The 18,189-nt window shown below is 43.1% G+C and overlaps 1 protein-coding gene across 1 annotated transcript; it reads right to left on the reverse strand.

Moving 5' to 3' along the window:
* Positions 1-12,981: 12,981 nt before the first annotated feature.
* On the reverse strand, positions 12,982-17,154 carry LOC127006833 (uncharacterized). Its single transcript, XM_050877187.1, has 2 exons — positions 16,966-17,154; positions 12,982-13,104 (listed from the first exon to the last, which is right to left on the reverse strand). The coding sequence occupies exons 1-2, from the start codon at positions 17,152-17,154 to the stop codon at positions 12,982-12,984; spliced, it is 312 nt and encodes a 103-aa protein (XP_050733144.1).
* Positions 17,155-18,189: the final 1,035 nt, after the last annotated feature.

Below are 18,189 nucleotides of genomic sequence, written 5' to 3' on the forward strand. Positions count from 1 at the left end.
AGCTTTTGCAGACGCCTCTACATGGAAATCTTGATAATTAAGGCATTTTACACATATTAGTGTGAGTGTATATATTTTTCGATGTATAATCACAAATAAAATGTTTGACTGAATGGTAAATATATAGGTATAATTGCGTACATAACATGAGTGACACGGCTGGCATCCCTGGCAGCCGTGTTTACACTTTACACGCCTCCACGCAGTCAGCCCAGCAGGAGTCCACACGTGCCCGCTGCTACCACTTCTCTGCCCTTCGCTGCCGTCCCGTCAAGCAAGGAGCCGTTAGAGAAGCGATCGAGCCCCATCGGTGCTATAGCAAAAGACTACCTGCTTGAGTTAATCAAGCAGGTGTGTTGACACGGCAAGGGTTAAAAATCATGATACAAACCCTTAAGTCTTCAATAACATTTTTAATCATTCATTGAAAAAACTTTTGCCGATTCATATTGGATCAAATAAATATTCTTATAACTATTGGATCATTTGCTAATATATAAATGAAAGAAATGCAGGACTGACTTATAAAATATGCGAAGGGGCTGACGAAGATGTGCCTGTCCAGACCCCTTGCCAGATTCCATCAATTTCCCCTTCTAGCACCTTCCCTTAACTTCCGGAAAACCCCTTCGATTTTTATGGTAGCAGAAAATGGTCGAAGATGTTTGACAGTCGCAGGGGTTGATTTATGGTACCTTCCAAAGGCTCTTCGTCTCATCAACTCCCCTCCGTTTACTGAGTCTTCACCTCTTCTGGGCTTGCTAACTGTATCCCTCTCGGGGCAACTCTGTCTTCCATTTCCCTTCGCCTGGTAACATTGTTATCCATTTTCCATCTGGCAACACTGTTATCCATATTCCTTGTCTGGTAGCACTCTCATCCATATTTTAATCGTCTGGTAACACTGTCATCCATTTCCTTTTGTCTGGTAACACTGTCATCCATTTCCCTCCATCTGGTAACACTCATCCATTTCCCTCCATCTGGTAACACTGTCATCCATTTCCCTCCATCTGGTAACACTGTCATCCATTTCCTTTTGTCTGGTAACACTGTCATCCATTTCCCTCCATCTGGTAACACTCATCCATTTCCCTCCATCTGGTAACACTGTCATCCATTTCCCTCCATCTGGTAACACTGTCATCCATTTCCCTCCATCTGGTAACACTGTCATCCATTTCCCTCCATCTGGTAACACTGTCATCCATTTCCCTCCATCTGGTAACACTGTCATCCATTTCCCTTCGTCTGGTAACACTGTCATCCATTTCCCTTCGTCTGGTAACACTGTCATCCATTTCCCTCCATCTGGTAACACTGTCATCCATTTCCCTCCATCTGGTAACACTGTCATCCATTTCCCTTCATCTGGTAACACTGTCATCCATTTCCCTCCATCTGGTAACACTGTCATCCATTTCCCTTCGTCTGGTAACACTGTCATCCATTTCCCTCCATCTGGTAACACTCATCCATTTCCATCCATCTGGTAACACTGTCATCCATTTCCCTCCATCTGGTAACACTGTCATCCATTTCCCTCCATCTGGTAACACTGTCATCCATTTCCCTCCATCTGGTAACACTGTCATCCATTTCCCTCCATCTGGTAACACTGTCATCCATTTCCCTTCGTCTGGTAACACTGTCATCCATTTCCCTTCGTCTGGAAACACTGCCATCCATTTCCCTTCGTCTGGTAACACTGTCATCCATTTCCCTTCGTCTGGTAACACTGTCATCCATTTCCCTTCGTCTGGTAACACTGCCATCCATTTCCCTTCGTCTGGTAACACTGTCATCCATTTCCCTTCGTCTGGTAACACTGTCATCCATTTCCCTTCGTCTGGTAACACTGTCATCCATTTCCCTTCGTCTGGTAACACTGTCATCCATTTCCCTTCGTCTGGTAACACTGTCATCCATTTCCCTTCGTCTGGTAACACTGTCATCCGTTTCCCTTCGTCTGGTAACACTGTCATCCGTTTCCCTTCTTCTGGCAACACTGTCATGTACGTCCCTTTGTATGGTAACACTGTCACCCTTTACTGGCAACGCTGGAGACGTTTTTAAGCCTCCAAGACCCAATGGAGATAAAATACTTCCTCTCAAAAGCATTAAACTCTTCCTCCTCCTCCTCCTCCTCCTCTTCCTCTTCCTCCTCCTCTCTCTTCGTGTCTTCTATCTCCTTTTCAGCTTCTTTTCGTCCCTCTTTCTTTTCATTCCATCTTCATCTCCTTCATCCTCCTTCCCTCCCTTTATTCCATCCTCACACTCATTCTTCCTCATTCCTTCGTTCTTTTCTTCTTTAGTCTCTTTCTATCATCTCTTTTAATCTTCTTCCTTCTTCTTTTCCTTCCTCTTCATACCCTCCATTTCAAGACTTCACTTCTCTTGTTCTCTTTTTCCTCCTATTCTCTCCCTCCTTCTCAAAAGCCATTATCTCTTAAAACTCCCTCTTCCTCCTCCTCCTCCTCCTCTTTCGTTTCTTCTCTTATTTTAGTATTTTCCTAACGTCTTCCTTAAACACTTTCATTCTCCTCCTCTCTCTTTCTCTCGTTTCCCTTTCTCTCCTCCCTCCAAAACAGTCAATACTTCTTAAAACTCCCTCTTCCTCCTCCTCCTCCTCCTCCTCCTCCTCCTCTTTCGTTTCTTCTCTTATTTTAGAATTTTCCTAACGTCTTCCTTAAACACTTTCATTCTCCTCTCTCTTTCTCTCGTTTCCCTTTCTCTCCTCCCTCCAAAACAGTCAATACTTCTTAAAACTCCCTCTTCCTCCTCCTCCTCCTCCTCCTCCTCTTTCGTTTCTTCTCTTATTTTAGAATTTTCCTAACGTCTTCCTTAAACTCCTTCATTCTCCTTCTCTCTCTTTCTCTCGTTTTCCTTTCTCTCCTCCCTACAAAAGAGTCAATACTTCTTAAAACTCCCTCCTCCTCCCTCTCCTTCTCCTCCTCCTCCTCCTCCTCCTCCTTGGAAACGATAATGATACGTCTCCTTCATCCTCCCTAAAAGCAGCTAAGTCGCCCCTCCAGAGTCCACGGTCCTCCTGCCTTCCTCCATCTTCATCATCTTCATCTCCTTCCATTTCCCCCTTTGTCGCCGGCCTTCCTCGCTTTCTCTAAATTGCCGGGTATCGACTCCTATCATTTGTCCCTCCTGGAGTACCCGCCCGTCCCCGCCCGGAGCTCTGTAAGGGTTGGGGTCTAAGGGCGAGGGGTTGGGGATGTCGCCCTTATATCTTACGTGGGGTTAGCGTTGTTTAGCCCCGGTGTTCCGTTGTAGTCTTCTTTGTTAACAGGCGGCCCATACAGCACGACAAATAACAGGCTTTCCTCGGCTGTGTGAGTTGTTGAAGAGAGAGAGAGAGAGAGAGGGAGAGGAACAAGGAGGGGATGAGGAAGAAGGAGAGGGAGAGGGACAAGGAGGGGATGAGGAAGAAGGAGAGGGAGAGGGACAAGGAGGGGATGAGGAAGAAGGAGAGGGAGAGGGACAAGGAGGGGAAGAGGAAGGAGTGTGTGTGTGTGTGTGTGTGTGTGTGTGTGTTTCTCTCTCTCCGGTAACACGTTTTTTCTCTCTCTCCTTCCGTGGTGAAAGGACGTCTGGGTTCTTTGAGTGTCTCCGGCCAAGTGAAGAGTGAAAGACCGTCCAGCAAGGAGGGTTCAAAGTTTAAACTGTTGTCTCGTGTCTCGGAGGGTGAATGGAAGGTCGGTTGATACTCCTCAGGGAAGAGAGTAAAGAGAAAAGGAAAGAAGAGGGAATAGTAATAATTCTTTAAAAGGAGTCAAGCGGAGGGGGTTGGATTTTGCTATGCTGGGTCCTAAGATGGCAAGGAATCACCGTTGACAGATTATCGTACTCAGAGCGTCGTATTTACCGGTTTCTGACGCATAACTATTGCCAAGAAACACCAATCTTTAACCATTTTAACGATAATTGTATATGAAGTCAGTTGTTGAGGTGGAGGAGATAGTTTTGGGTAGGAAATCGTAAACATAAGAGGCTGAGTACGATAATCTGGCACCGTTGGAAGGAATACGTGCGTTAAATTAAATGGATAACAACGGAACGATATGAACACCGTGGCTAAAAGGAACAATCTGCCACTCGACTCTATTTAGGAGCAGTAAGTAGCGTTTTTTTTTTTTTCATTATTGTTTTCTTTATTTTACGCCCTTGCACTGTCTCCTCTGCTGTAAAAACAACAACAACAACAACAAAGGAAAGAGGACACAACAGGACACAGACAAATAAAATACAGACAAATAAACAGACACGATCTACCTGAATAGTTACCCAACCAGCCAGATAGACAGACATATATACGCACTAATCATCCAGAAAATAACGTAGACTGTAGACAGGCAGACAGACGGGCAAGATAGACTCACATACACACACACGCATATTCATACATACATACTTGTACACAGACAGACAGACGGAAAACTAAGATTAATATACACATACATCCAGACATACACACATACATAGAAACTAACATGCATACAAAGACAGACAGGCAGACACACAGACGGACGGACAGACAAAGAGACAGACACAGAGGCAAGAGATATGGACAGGCAGACAATTAGACGGGTTGAAAGCAAACGAGACAAACACACACAGACGGACGGACAGACAGAGAGACAGACACAGACAGAGGCACATTAACCAGACATACGAGTTAGGAAGAGCAAGGAAGAAAGATGGACAGACAGACAAACAGACGGGTTGAAAGCAAACGAGACAAACACACACAGACAGACAAAGTTAACTAAACACACGAGTTAGAAGAGCAAGCAAGAGATAAAAACAAACACACACACTAACAGACAGACAGACAAGTTGGTAGACAAACGAATTAGAAGGGCAAGCAAAGGAGAGACACAGACAGACAGACAGACAAGCTGACCAGACACACGAGTTAGAAGAGCAAGCAAGAGAGACAAACACACACACTAACAGACAGACAGACAAGTTGGTAGACAAACGAATTAGGAGAGACAGAGACAGACAGACAAGTTGCCCAGACATGCAAGTTAAGAGCACGCCGAGCAAGCAGGAGACACCGACCGACCGAGACAGACAGGCCCCGAGAGCGCTACCACTAAGGGCCGCCGCGCTGTCCTCTTTAAGGCTACATAAACAAGGGCGTTCTGTATGCGGCGGCGTGTGTGTGTGTGGGTCCCCATGGCCTTATGTATGCCTGTATGCGGCGGGCAGGGCCACACACACACGCATGCCAAACTGCTACTTGAGAACGGCTGATGAGACGAGAGGGGGGGAAGGGGGGAGAGAGAGAGAGAGAGAGAGAGAGAGAGAGAGAGAGAGAGAGAGAGAGAGAGAGAGAGAGAGAGGGGGGGGGGGGGAGGTAAGGTTGATCAGTTTGGTTAGTTAGGTTGGTTGCTGCTCACTCCTTCTTTCCTTCCTTCCTTCCTTCATTCTTTAATTTCTTCCTTTTGTTTATTTTTCCTGTTTTATCTTCTTCCTTCTTTCCTCCCTTCCTTTCTTTGCTTTATTCTCCTTTTTCTGTTCTTCCTTCCGTCATTTCTTTCCGATTTCTTCCTTACTTCGTTTACTCTTTCTTTATTTTGTTCTTTTTTTTTCCTTTTTCCTTTTTAAATTCTACCTTCATTTATATTTATTTGTCTTCCTCAATTCCTTCTTTTGTTCCTTCTCGCGCATCTTTCAATACTCTTTTTTACCTCTATTTTTCCTGTCTTCTTTCTATTCGTCCGTCTTTTCTTTCTTTCTTTTTTTTCTTTCATTTTCTTTTCCTGCCTTCCTTCCTGTCTCCTTTCTTTCCCTTTTCTACCTTCTTTTCTTTCCTCCTTTATTCTTCTTTCCTTTCTTCCTGCTTCCCTTCTCTTCCCTTATTATACCTTCCTTCCTTCTTTTCTTCTTTCCTTCGTGCAACTCTTCTTTTCTTTCTACCTTCTCTAATTCCTTCCTTTCCTCTATATAGATATATATTTTTTTTTACTTTTGTCTGTATCATTTTTCCCTTCGTTCTCTTTCTTCGCTTAGCTTTTAATCTTCCTCTTCCAGTATTTTGCGTTCTTCCCTCTTTTCTGCTTTACCGCCATCCTGTCTGTTTGTCTATCTAATCTAATTCTTACCTGTTATTACTGGAGTTGCAAAAAAAGAATAGCCTTTCCTTGGTCTCTCTCTCTCTCTCTCTCTCTCTCTCTCTCTCTCTCTCTCTCTCTCTCTCTCTCTCTCTCTCTCTCTCTCTCTCTCATGACTCTACACACACACACACACACACACACACACACACACGTGCGCTCCCCTCCCTCCCCCTCACACGTGTCTCCTCGTCTGCGGTCTTAATCAGGTAACCCGGAGGTGGGCGACACACCTGGCGAGGCGGGGACGTGGAGGAGTGTCTGAACCTCCTCTTGAGCCCACGATAAGGGATTCAATAGCTTTTCAGGTTGATCGCATTCTCTTTATGATGCAGAGAGAGTTGAGGTGGAGGAAGCGAGAGGAAGGAAGGAGAACGGATACTAGAGGAGATAGTGTTAATAGGGAGACTGAGAGATGATAAAGACAAAGAAAAAAGTGAACAACGAAGGGAAAGGAAAGGATGGAAGGAAGGAAGGAAGGAAGGAAGGAAGGAAGGAGAACGGATACTAGAGGAGATAGTGTTAATAGGGAGACTGAGAGATGATAAAGACAAAGAAAAAAGTGAACAACGAAAGGAAAGGAAAGGAAGGAAGGAAGGAGAACGGATACTAGAGGAGATAGTGTTAATAGGGAGACTGAGAGATGATAAAGACAAAGAAAAAAGTGAACAACGAAGGGAAAGGAAAGGAAAGGAAGGAAGGAAGGAAGGAAGGAAGGAAGGAAGGAAGGAGAACGGATACTAGAGGAGATAGTTTTAATAGGGAGACTGAGAGATGATAAAGACAAAGAAAAAAGTGAACAACGAAAGGAAAGGAAAGGAAAGGATGGAAGGAAGGAAGGAAGGAAGGAAGGAGAACGGATACTAGAGGGGATAGTGTTAATAGGGAGACTGAGAGATGATAAAGACAAAGAAAAAAGTGAACAACGAAGGGAAAGGAAAGGAAGGAAGGAAGGAAGGAAGGAAGGAAGGAAGGAAGGAAGAAAGAAAGCAGGGTTGGTGATTTTTTTGATTTTTTTAAAATAAAATAAATCAGATTTTTTTATATTTAAATCAGATTTTTTTATTTAAATCAGATTTTTTATATATTTTTTTTATTAATCAGCATAAAAATATTTGGAAAGCTATACAGATATTCAATACATTAGTTTAAAACACATTTTGGAGTATTTTTACAGCATGTTGCATCATCTTTCACTTGGTTACAATGTGTTTGAACCTGTCAAGCAGCCCAGTAGCCACTGACCAGGATTGCATCATCTCTCTCAGGCTCTGTCCTGTTCCTCTTACATCGTGTTAGGACATAGGCGGACTTGTGCCACTGTGTAGTAGTTTGACTGTTTAGGTGTTACAGGCCAGCCACTCATTCCTGAGCTAACAGCAAGAGCGTAGAGATGTCACTGACCACAAGGATTAATGTATCTGGTAGGAAGAGTGATCCAGTGTGGGAACATTTTAACAGAATTCCTTCAAAGTCTGGGAAAGCATGGAGCTATAAGCAAACAGTGTAAACTGGAGTTACAAGGAATAGTAGCAAGACTAAAAAGAACCAAATTAATTGTCATTAGAATTAAAAACCTTATTTTTTAAAGATTTTGAATTTCGATTTCAAAGAAATTTTATGAACTGCTTTCAAAGAAGTGTATCATTATTTTTCAAAGACTGCTTTTACAGTATAAATTTAATGTGCCTTTGTTTTAAATACAGGCCATAATAATTATCTTTTTTAAATTCATTACTTCAGGAAATAAGTACAGTTCATTATAAGTAAACCTCTTTGATTTCCTTTTTTTAATAGCATGTGGAATTTTTTGATATACTGTATTGTAAAAGGAAGTGCTTTAATATTCTACTCCTCAAAAATAAGTACAGTTCATTACAAGTAAAACCCTTTCATTTCATTTTTTAATGGAATGTGGAAATTTTTGTTGTATTGCAAAAGGAAGCTTTTAGTGTTCTATTCCTCAGGAATATATAAAGCAGGTGTACGTATGTGTTTGTTTTTATATTTTTCCTTTACATTCCATGTTGGTTTGGGCAGAAGTAAATATTGATTTAAATCAATGATTTAAAAAAAAATAATTTGATTTAAATCTTGTTTTAAATCACTGATTTAAATCATCATGATTTAAATCGGCCAACCCTGGAAGAAAGAAAGGAAGGATGGAAGGAAGGAAGGAAGGAAGGAAGGAAGGAAGGAAGGAAGGAGAACGAATATCTACTACAAAAAAATAATGCAAATAGAGAGATTGATAGATGAAAAAGAGGAAGAGGAAAACAGTAATGAAGGGAAATTAAATGAAAGGAAGGGCTGAAAACTGGCGCTACAGATAATAATATGAATAGAAAGATTGGAAGATGATTAAGAGGGAGACGATAGGAGCAAATAAAGGATAAAGACTAGTGGATGAGAAGATACAGGAATAGAAAGGAAGGAAGGAAAACGGATACTACAGAAGATAATGTTAAAACGTTGAAAATGATAAAGAAAAAGAAGATAGAAGCAAAAAAAATATAAAGACTAGTGAATGTGATATTAGATAATTTTATGTAATGGAGTGTAAAAATTAATGAAAGATCAACGTAATGACAAAGTGAAGAAAATACTGAGAATGAGATAAATGGTAAAAAGAGGAATAAAAATGTAACAAGCTAAATAAATGGCTCTCTAAATGACTGACTGAATGAACGACAAAATAAAAGGCAAATGAACTTACCTGAATGTATGTGAAGTGCTCAACCCGGGAGAGAGCGGTAGAGGGGAAAACTGCAAGAAAAGAAAAATAAGAATAATAAATCAATAAAGTAGTGAGACATATATAAAGATGAATTAGGAAGGAAGGAAATAAGACACAAAAAAAGAAGAAGTGGAAAGGAAAGAAGAGGAGGGAGGGTAGAATGGAAAAAAAAGTAGAAAGCGGCGGAAACGGAAAAAGAAAAAAAATCAATAAATCCAGAAATTAGTAATAAAGAATAAAGATGAATTAGAAAGGAAGGAAATAAGACACAAAAAAAGATGAAAGTGGGAAGGAAAGAAGAGGAGAGAGGATAGAATGGAAAAAAAAGTAGCAAGCGGTGGAGACAGAAAAAGAAAAATCATTAAATTCATGTTAGTAATGAAGAATAAAGATGAATTAGGAAGGAAATATAACACCGGTAAAAAGATGAAGCAGGAAGGAAAGAAAAAAAAAATAAAGGTAGAAAGTTGCAACAATTGAAAAAATATATAGATAGATGAGGTTGAAAGGAAATCAGACACAGGTAAAAATATGTAGTTAGAAAAAAAGAAAAGGGAAAAAGGTAGAGAGTAGAAAGTTGCAACACAAGAAAAAAATCAATCAATCAATAAGTTAGTAAAAATATAAATGGATGAGACAAAAGGAAATCAGACACAGTAAAAAAATGAAGTAGGAGGAAAAGAAAAGGAAAAAGGGCAAAAAGGTAGAGAGTAGGAAGTTGCAACAATAGAAGAAAATCAATCAATCAATAAGTTCGTAAAAATAAAAATGTGAGGTAGGAAGGAAATTAGACACAGGTAAAAAAAACATGAAAGAGAAAAAAATGGAAAAAAGATAAAAAGGGAAATAGCAGAAAGTTGCAACGATAGAAAAAAACTTAATCAATCAATAAGTTCGTAAAAATAAAAATAAAAGATGAGGTAGGAAGGAAATTAGACACAGGTAAAAACATGAATTAGGAGAAAAAAATGTAAAAGAAAAAAAAGGTGAAAAGTAGAAAGCAGCAAAAATAGAGAATTCAGAATAAATCAAACTATACAGCAAACATATACAAAGATAAGGTAGGAGGGAGGGAAAGCACAGATACAAAGACGGTATAGGAAGGAAAGAAAAGCTAAAAAGATGGAAAGATAAGAAAAATAAAGCAACAAGATAAAAGAAAATAAATCCGTCAATAAGTTAGTAAAATTATATTAAGATGAGATAGAAAAGAAAACACAGGTAAAGAGATGGAGTAGGAACGACATGAAACAGGCAAAAATCACACCGTTCTATCTCACACCCTCCTTTCTCTCTCTCTCTCTCTCTCTCTCTCTCTCTCTCTCTCTCTCTCTCTCTCTCTCTCTCTCTCTCATCTTCCAACCTTCTCTCTTCCACACCCATTTCTCTTCCACCTCCCTTTCACACCCATTTCTCTTCCACCTCTCTTCCACACCCATTTCTCTTCCACCTCTCTTTCACACCCATTTCTCTTCCACCTCTCTCTCTCTCTCTCTCTCTCTCTCTCTCTCTCTCTCTCTCTCTCACACACACACACACCCTTCTCTCTAAAGTTGAATGCATAAATGATAACCAACAAAAATACCTTTCCTCCGCCCCTCACTCACGCTCTCCTCTCCCCTTCTCCCACCCTTCCATCGCCCTTCGCCTTTCCCTTCACTCACCCTCCCCTCTCTCCTACTCCACTCACCTCACGCCCTTCTCCCCCTTCACCCTCCCTTCTCCCATCATCCCCCGTCTCCCTCCCCCCTTTCCCATTAGGTATTCCCTTCATCCCCGCGGCAACACGAGTCGTAACACGTTTGGTCACGCTAAGACATGTTCCTCAAGCTGATATAAGAGTCATGTCGATCTTTTCCCAGGACGTGAACATTATTAATATGACGTGTTTTTTTTCTTTATACTTGAAGTGAATGTAATGAGTAAATGAGTAGTGGGTTAATTAGATCATTCTCCTTAATTATCTTCTCCTTTACTTGATTAGAACAGAATATTATGAGCATTTTATTTGGATTTTATTGTCTATAGTATTTTTCCGTTGTTATTATCCAGGGTATTTCTCCATTTTAATTGTTTATAGTATTTTTCTACTGTTATTATCCAGGGTATTTCTCCATTTCAATTGTCTATAGTATTTTTCCATTGTTATTATCCAGGGTATTTCTCCATTTCAATTGTCTATAGTATTTTTCCATTGTTATTATCCAGGGTATTTCTCCATTTTTATTGTTCAAAGTATTTTTCGATTTCCACAAGACAATAAAAGATGCAATGCTGGAAATACTTAACGGGTTCGCTCATTTAATTCGTTGTCATTTTCTCGTCAAGCCAAGACACTCAGGCAGAAGCGAGTTGGTATATAAAGGTCTGAGTAATTAAGTGACAGCCGTGGATGTTACGAGGGTTGCTGTAGAGGCAGGGATCATTAAGTGTGTGTGTGTGTGTGTGTGTGTGTGTGTGTGTGTGTGTGTGTGTGTGTGTGTGTGTGTGTGTGTGTGTGTGTGTGTGTGTGTGTGTGTGTGTGTGTGTGTGTGTGTGTGTGTGTGTGTGTGTGTGTGTTATAGGGTTAAAAAAAAAAACAGGAATATATAGTTACATACACATACATAAAAAAACGCGCCAGATCAAACACAAACCTACCCGCAAACACAGACTACTAAAAATACATACATCAAACACTACAAAACCAACCCCCTAAACACTCGGCAAACACTAAACAAACAGCAAACAAACACCTCAACAACCAACTCCACCAACCAGCCCAACGCAACCCAACCCGATCAAAGCCAACCCCAGCTAATGAGACCCAACCAAACAGCCCCGCCAAGCCAACCCAACATAAGTATGCCCGAAGGTTCACATGGCCGTCAGCGTAAAGGTTATTCATCAGTCGTAAGCGGCCGGTGTGACTTCGCGATCAATTAGGAAAGACTCTCCCTCTCCCTCTCCCTCCCTCCTTCCCAGACGCGGCGCCCTTGTCATGCACGCCGCTCGCCGCCCAGGGCACCGCCGAGCCTGCCCAGGGTACAGCAAGGGGGAGCAGGGTGAGGGGAGCACTTGCAGCCACCCCGCGACCATTACCCCGCCATGCCGCCGCGCCGTCAGGATGCAGCGACGCGGTGATATGGTTTCGGGGGTCGGCGTAATGGTCCGGGTCTATAGGCGAGTGGTGTAAGGGAGTTTAGAGGAGATACTGCACTTTGATATTTTCTTAGCTTGTATTTAGTGTTTCTCTGCCGTTCACATCCGACCTATTAGTTTAAAACGGTGTGGTAATGAAGTTTTAATTGTTTGTGTAGGGTTGTCGTATAGGGGTCTGAAGAGGAGGTATTGCACTTTGCTTTCTTCCTGCTTTGTTTTAAGACTTTTTTCTGACATTCCAAGCCGACTTATTAGACTATAAAAAATCTGATGCGGTAATGAAGTTTTAATAGTTTGTGTTGAGGTTGGTCGTTTAAGGGAGTGAAGGGAAGGTTTTATACTGTCTTGTCTCTCTGGCTGGTATTTAGACTGTTCCTCTGCTATTTCCAGCCACCCAGTCAGTCTATAAAGATGTAATAATATAGTTCTGATAGTCTGCTTAAAGGATAGTCTTGTAAAGGTGGCAAAAAGACGAAAAGGCGATATCACACTGTTTTATCTCTCTGAGTTCGTATGTAGACTGCTCCTGCCACCCCCAGCCACCCTAATAGTGTATAAAAGATGTGAAAATGTAGTTATAATAGTTTTCATGTATGATAGTCGTGTAAGAAAGTTAAGAGAAGGTATTACACCGTCGATCTTGTCTTACTGGGTTCGCATTTAGCCGGTTCCTGTCATCCGTGCCGCCCTATCAGCTAAATATGTGATGACGCTCGGCCAAACGGTTCCGCAAAGACGGCGCAGTACAGAGCGTTCCTCCCGCCGCCGCGAGCCCATTACCTTGCTGCCCTTGCCGCCCCGTCACCCCGAATAACCGGCCTGATTACTAATGGGCGCGCGGAGAGAGGAATGACTTTAAGAGACGAGGCAGGCGGGACGGGATTCCAAGGACCTCGGCGACTCGGGGCGCTCAAAAAGGGGCTCGCGCATTAGGTATTCGAGGGAAGGAGACGGAGCGTGTGCCTCCTCGGGTTAAATTAGTTCCTTCCACGTGAGATCCTTTGATAAGGTGACCCGGGTGTTGGGCGGGGCGGCGGGGGTCAGCGGCGGCGCCCTCTGTGTGTCGGGGCGGCGGGGAACTATTGTGTCGGGGCGCTGACGGAGGGGCGAAGAGGAATGCTGAGTTTGGGGAAGATGGAGAGAACTTTGGTGGAGAGTGAGAGATTTTAGGTGATGCTTTTAAGGGAAGTTAGTGATGATTAAAAAAAATTGGTTATGATTAAGTGAAGTTGGTGATGATAAAAATCTGAAAAAGGGACACTGGAGAAAGGAAAAAAAAAAGAAAGAAAAAAGTATCAGAGGAAAGGAGATTAAGAGAAGTTTGGTGATGATTAAGAGAAATTGGTGATAATCAAGAGAAGTTTGGTGATGAAAAAAAGATTGGTGGAAAAAAAGAGAAAGTTGTAAAGTTTCGTTTAGTCGGCGCAACATCTGTGGTCATATCCCGGAGAGAGACAGAAGGGAAAGGAATTATAGGAGAAGGGAACAGATCCCAGGAGACGGGACACAACCCCCGATTAATACCTGCTACCCATTCACTGCTGCGTGGACAGGGGCGTAGGGTATCGGAAAAGCCGCCCAAATTTTTCCACTCCGCCCGGGAATCGAACCCGGGCTCTCTCGGTTGTGAGCCGAGTGTGCTAACCACTGCACCATGAAGCCCCCTAAGACTGGTGGAGATTAAGAGAAGCTGGTGGTCTGATAAATTTTTGGTGAAGATGGAGAGATTTTTGTTGGAGATTGAGATATTTTTGGTGATGTTATAAGACTGCCGCTCTACCTCCTCCTCCTCCTCCTCCTCCTCCTACTACTACTACTACTACTACTCCTTCTCCACCTCCTCCTCTTCCTCTTCCTCTCCTTACTATCACTACCACCCTAGTAACAACCAAACCATCCCTGCCCCTCACTATTACCACGAAAACCGTCACCACCACCATCATCATCACCATACCCCCCTTTTCCATCACCACCTCCCCCCCCCCCCCATCTCCACAGCCCACCAGACGCCTCCCCCCCCCCCCCTCCTCTTGACAGGTCTCGTGCTGCCCTTCCCGTCGTCACTCGCCATCCGGGGCACTGGCGGGGTTATGCTTACCAGGGCCACTCCCTCCTCCCTCCCCCTTCTGCATGTTGAGGGTGAGGATTTGCAAGACAGAAGCCCTTGGTGAAAATAGGGACGATGATAAAACTGTTCTGCTACTGTACCTACTATTCCTATTGCTGCTACTATTGCTGCTAATACTATTGTTGCTTCTGTTGTTAGTGTATGAAGGAAAACGCCATGCACAAAGAGAAAGATGATATGTCCTACTACTATTACGTTTACTACTACTACTACTACTACTACTACTGCTGCTGCTGTTCCTGTTGGAGTGTGAAAGACATCGCCCATCACAAGGAGGAAGACAGTGGGCGGTGCGCGGTGGAAGGAAAAAAAAGCTTCGTCTGTTTATATCCCAATTTCTGCGTAGTTCCTCCTCCCCCTCGCCGCCCGTTTTTCATGGAGCTGTTATGAACGCATTAGGCTTTTTATAATATACTTTTTGACCCCGTTTTTATTTTCTTTTTTTCCTTTTTTTGGTGTGTGTTTCGTTGAAGGCTCTGAAGGTCATGGTGTCTTTTCCACTTGACTGAGTTTTGAAAGTTTATGAATAATTACAGAATATGGAAGATTTTCTTTTGTTTGAACACGTATTTGGAGATTTTTTTTTATGGTGTTGTTAATGAGTGAGAATGACAGGTATTTAGTGGCGTAAGAGGAGTAAGATAATAATGTCCTTGTCAATCATTCCTTAAGAAAAATTAAATAAACTTAATTTTGAGTGATCTGCTTTTGTGTTTGTTGAAGCGTAGGTGACCTTGTGTAAAAATTGTTACTACTACTACCACAATTACTACAACTACTACTACTACTACTACTACAATTACTACTACTACTACTACTACTACTACTATTACTACTACTACTACTACAATTACTACTACTACTACTACTACTACTACTACAAGACATCGCAGCACGTGGGGGCTGACTTGATGAAAACCAGACACATACACACACACACACGATGCACGCACACACACGCCTGCACCTTCATACACACACACACACACACACACACACACACACACACACACAAAGTAGAAAAAGAAGAAAGACCATTCCTTCGAAGCCCTTCTCTTCCTTCTCCACCTCCACCTTCTCCTCCTCCCCCTCTTTTCTCTTGACAGCCTCAGTCATCGCTTGGCGCCAAGACTCTCAGGACAGGAGGAGGAGGAGGAGGAGGAGGAGGAGGAGGAAGGGTGACGCAACGGGAGGTAGGGTGAGAAAGCTTCTGAACAAAGGAGGAAGAGTTTCTTGGAAGGAGTGCAGGCAGGAGGGAGAGAAGGAAGGGAGGGAAGGAGGGAAGGAAGGAAGGAGGGAGGAGGAAGAAAGAAAAGGACCTGATGAATGACAGACAAGTTGCTTCCCTTCAAAAACAACGTCTGGATCTTTACCTCCTCCTCCTCCTCCTCCTCCTCCTCCCTCTCCTTGTGCTGCTGGTGTTAGGTCATGTGTTGGAGGAGGAGGAGGAGGAGGAGGAGGAGGAGGAGGAGGAAGGAGGAAGCTGAAAAATAAGAATAAGAGAATTAAGGAAAGAACGTAAGAAGAAAAGGGAGAGAAAAAGAGAAAAGCAGGAAGAGAAGGGAGAGAAAAGAGGATTAACGAGAACATGAAGAAAAAAAGCAAATGGAAACAAGAGAGAGAGAAAGCTTTTAGTTTGTTTTTTCGTCTCCCCAACAAAGGAAGGAAGGAGGAAGGAAAGAAAATGTGAGAAATGAAAAAAGGAAACAAACAAAGGGGTGGAATTACCACTTAAAGGGCGACACACTTAACCATTACCACTAACACCCTTTCCCTCCTCCTCCTTCTGCTCCTCCTCTCTTCTTTTTTTTTTCTTCTTCTTCTTTTCCTTTTTCTTCTTCTTTTTCTTTATTCTTTTTCTTCTGCATCTGCTTCTTCTTTTTCTTTTTCTTTTTCTTCTCCTTCTCCTTCTTCTTCTTCTTCTTCTTCTTCTTCTTCGCCATGCGTGAAGGGAGGATGTGTGGGAAGGTGAGGAATATGATGGAGATGACTCTAACAAGAGGAACAGTACCAGCAATACTGATAAGAACGATCGGCAGAAGGAAGGAAATTAAAATGTTGCAAGTCACGGTAAATCAAGACATCTTATGGCTAACAGGAGTCAGTAAACATGGAGCAGGAGGAAAAGTAAGAGAAAGAATAATAAAAGTGCAAGGGAAAAGAGTGAAGAATGGTTGACGACAGACTAAGACACTTCCTTGACAGACTAAGACACTTCCTTGACAGACTAAGACACTTCCTTGACAGACTAAGACACTTCCTTGACAGACTAAGACACTTCCTTGACAGACTAAGACACTTCCTTGACAGACTAAAACACTTCCTTGACAGACTAAAAAAATGGACCTGGGAAACATAATGAATGAGTCAGTAAGAAAGGAAAGAGAGAGAACTGGTAGAATGATGAAGGTTCAAAAGCCTTCCTGACGCCTCACTCCTGCCTGCCATCCCGGCGTCCCTTCTTAGTGAAACGACGCCGCCTTCTTCTTGTTTTGTCGGTACCGCTTCCTCTTCTTGGCCTTCTTCTCCTTGGGCGAGGTGTTGTCTATTGCGATCGTCTTATATCTGAAGGGAAATAGGAGGTGCCACATGTAGGCCGTCGAGCCTACTTCAGTCTCCTTGTTTCTTTTCTGTTTATTTTTGTGAAACGATTTTGATTTAGATTTCGGTGTTGAAAAGGAACCTTCAGAGGAGGAGGAGGAGTAGTGGTAGGAGGAGGACGCGTACGAGGAGGAGGAAGCAGAAGAAGAAGAGGCCGAGGAGGAAGGCTTCCTCCCCGGAGCCTTGGCCTGGCTGGCCGTGCTCCTTATCCGTGCGTCGTATCGGGCCCGTGAGTCGGGGTCGGAGAGCGTCTCCATCACCTGCTGCAGCTGCTGGAATTTTGTGTTAGCGTTCGCGTCATTCGGGTTCTTGTCAGGGTGAATTTTGAGGGCGAGGCGGTGGTAGGCTTTCTTGATCTCCTGCAGGGTGGCCTCGGGCGTCACGCCCAGGAGCTCGTAGTGGGTTTTGTTTGCCATTGGTCCAGGTAGTGGATACACGTGTATAGGGGTTCGGCTTAACACGTCACCTCGGTTTCGGACACGCCGTTTTGGGCAGCTTGGAGTTGACATTGCATGGTCCCGAGTCTAGAGCTGAATGGCATACCTTTAAGGGCGCAAATCACTGCGTTGTTAAGGCTTTTATAGTCCTTTACACCAAACTAACCAAGAAGCCCCCCACACTGTTACCTTAGGGGACGGGGGAGGGGGGGGCCTCTAGGCTAAACCAGCGCAAGATAACTATAGGGAAAAAAAAGCTCCGAAGTGTGCGAAGCCGTCGACATAACCACTATTTACAGGAGGGTGCACAAGGATATATGCAGACCACAGGAGGCCAGTCGGCGTACACACGGCACCTCCCGGGAATGGATGATTCGCCAAACTCCCTTCCCAGCCATAAATGTGTCTAACCTCTACGGAAATCCTTCAATGGTGTCTGCCCATTGTGTGCCATTCACCTGCCACCTGTTCGTTAAAACAATCCTTTCCCATTTCCTTCCTCAACCTTAATTCATCTAACTTGTATCCGTTGTTGTTTGTTCTTTTATTTGTGTTTTTTTATATACGTTTCATCAGGAACTCCCTTGCCAATCCCTTTAACCTATTCTGAAACCTCATTTGCATCTCCTCGAAGTCTGCGTCTTTAAAAAGAGTGTAAGTTAAGGTTTTTAATTGTTTTCTGGCTGTAAAATCTAAATCCTTGGAGCATTTCAATCATTAATTTGTGTACTGATTCGAGGGAATCTATATGCATTCTGTAACACAGGCACCAAGAGGAAAAAAGTATGACCCAGGTGGGACCTAATCAACAAAAGGTAAAGTAGAAAGCAAACCCTACAGCTGCGCGTGGCGGCGGTGCTCATCTCCGTTCCGTTGGTCCTTTGAACCTGTGGTGGATAAGAATCCATTACCCCACACAGGGCCAGTGTAACATCCGGGTTTCCACTTCTTGCCTTCCCCAGCCTTCCCCAGATAACCATTGCTCGACCATCCCGAAGAGAAGGACGAACAGCT

The sequence above is a fragment of the Eriocheir sinensis genome, chromosome 33 (genome assembly GCF_024679095.1).
Source record: "Eriocheir sinensis breed Jianghai 21 chromosome 33, ASM2467909v1, whole genome shotgun sequence".
In the NCBI taxonomy this organism is placed as follows: Eukaryota; Metazoa; Arthropoda; class Malacostraca; order Decapoda; family Varunidae; genus Eriocheir; species Eriocheir sinensis.

Bases quoted from the DNA above. Each gene is read 5' to 3' on its own strand.
- LOC127006833 (XM_050877187.1), bottom strand. From the start codon at position 17,154: ATGGCAAACAAAACCCACTACGAGCTCCTGGGCGTGACGCCCGAGGCC. The intron at 13,105-16,965 runs GCCCGATACGAC...CCCCTCCGTCAG, and splicing joins TCTCCGACCCCGACTCACGG to CGCCCCGACACAATAGTTCC.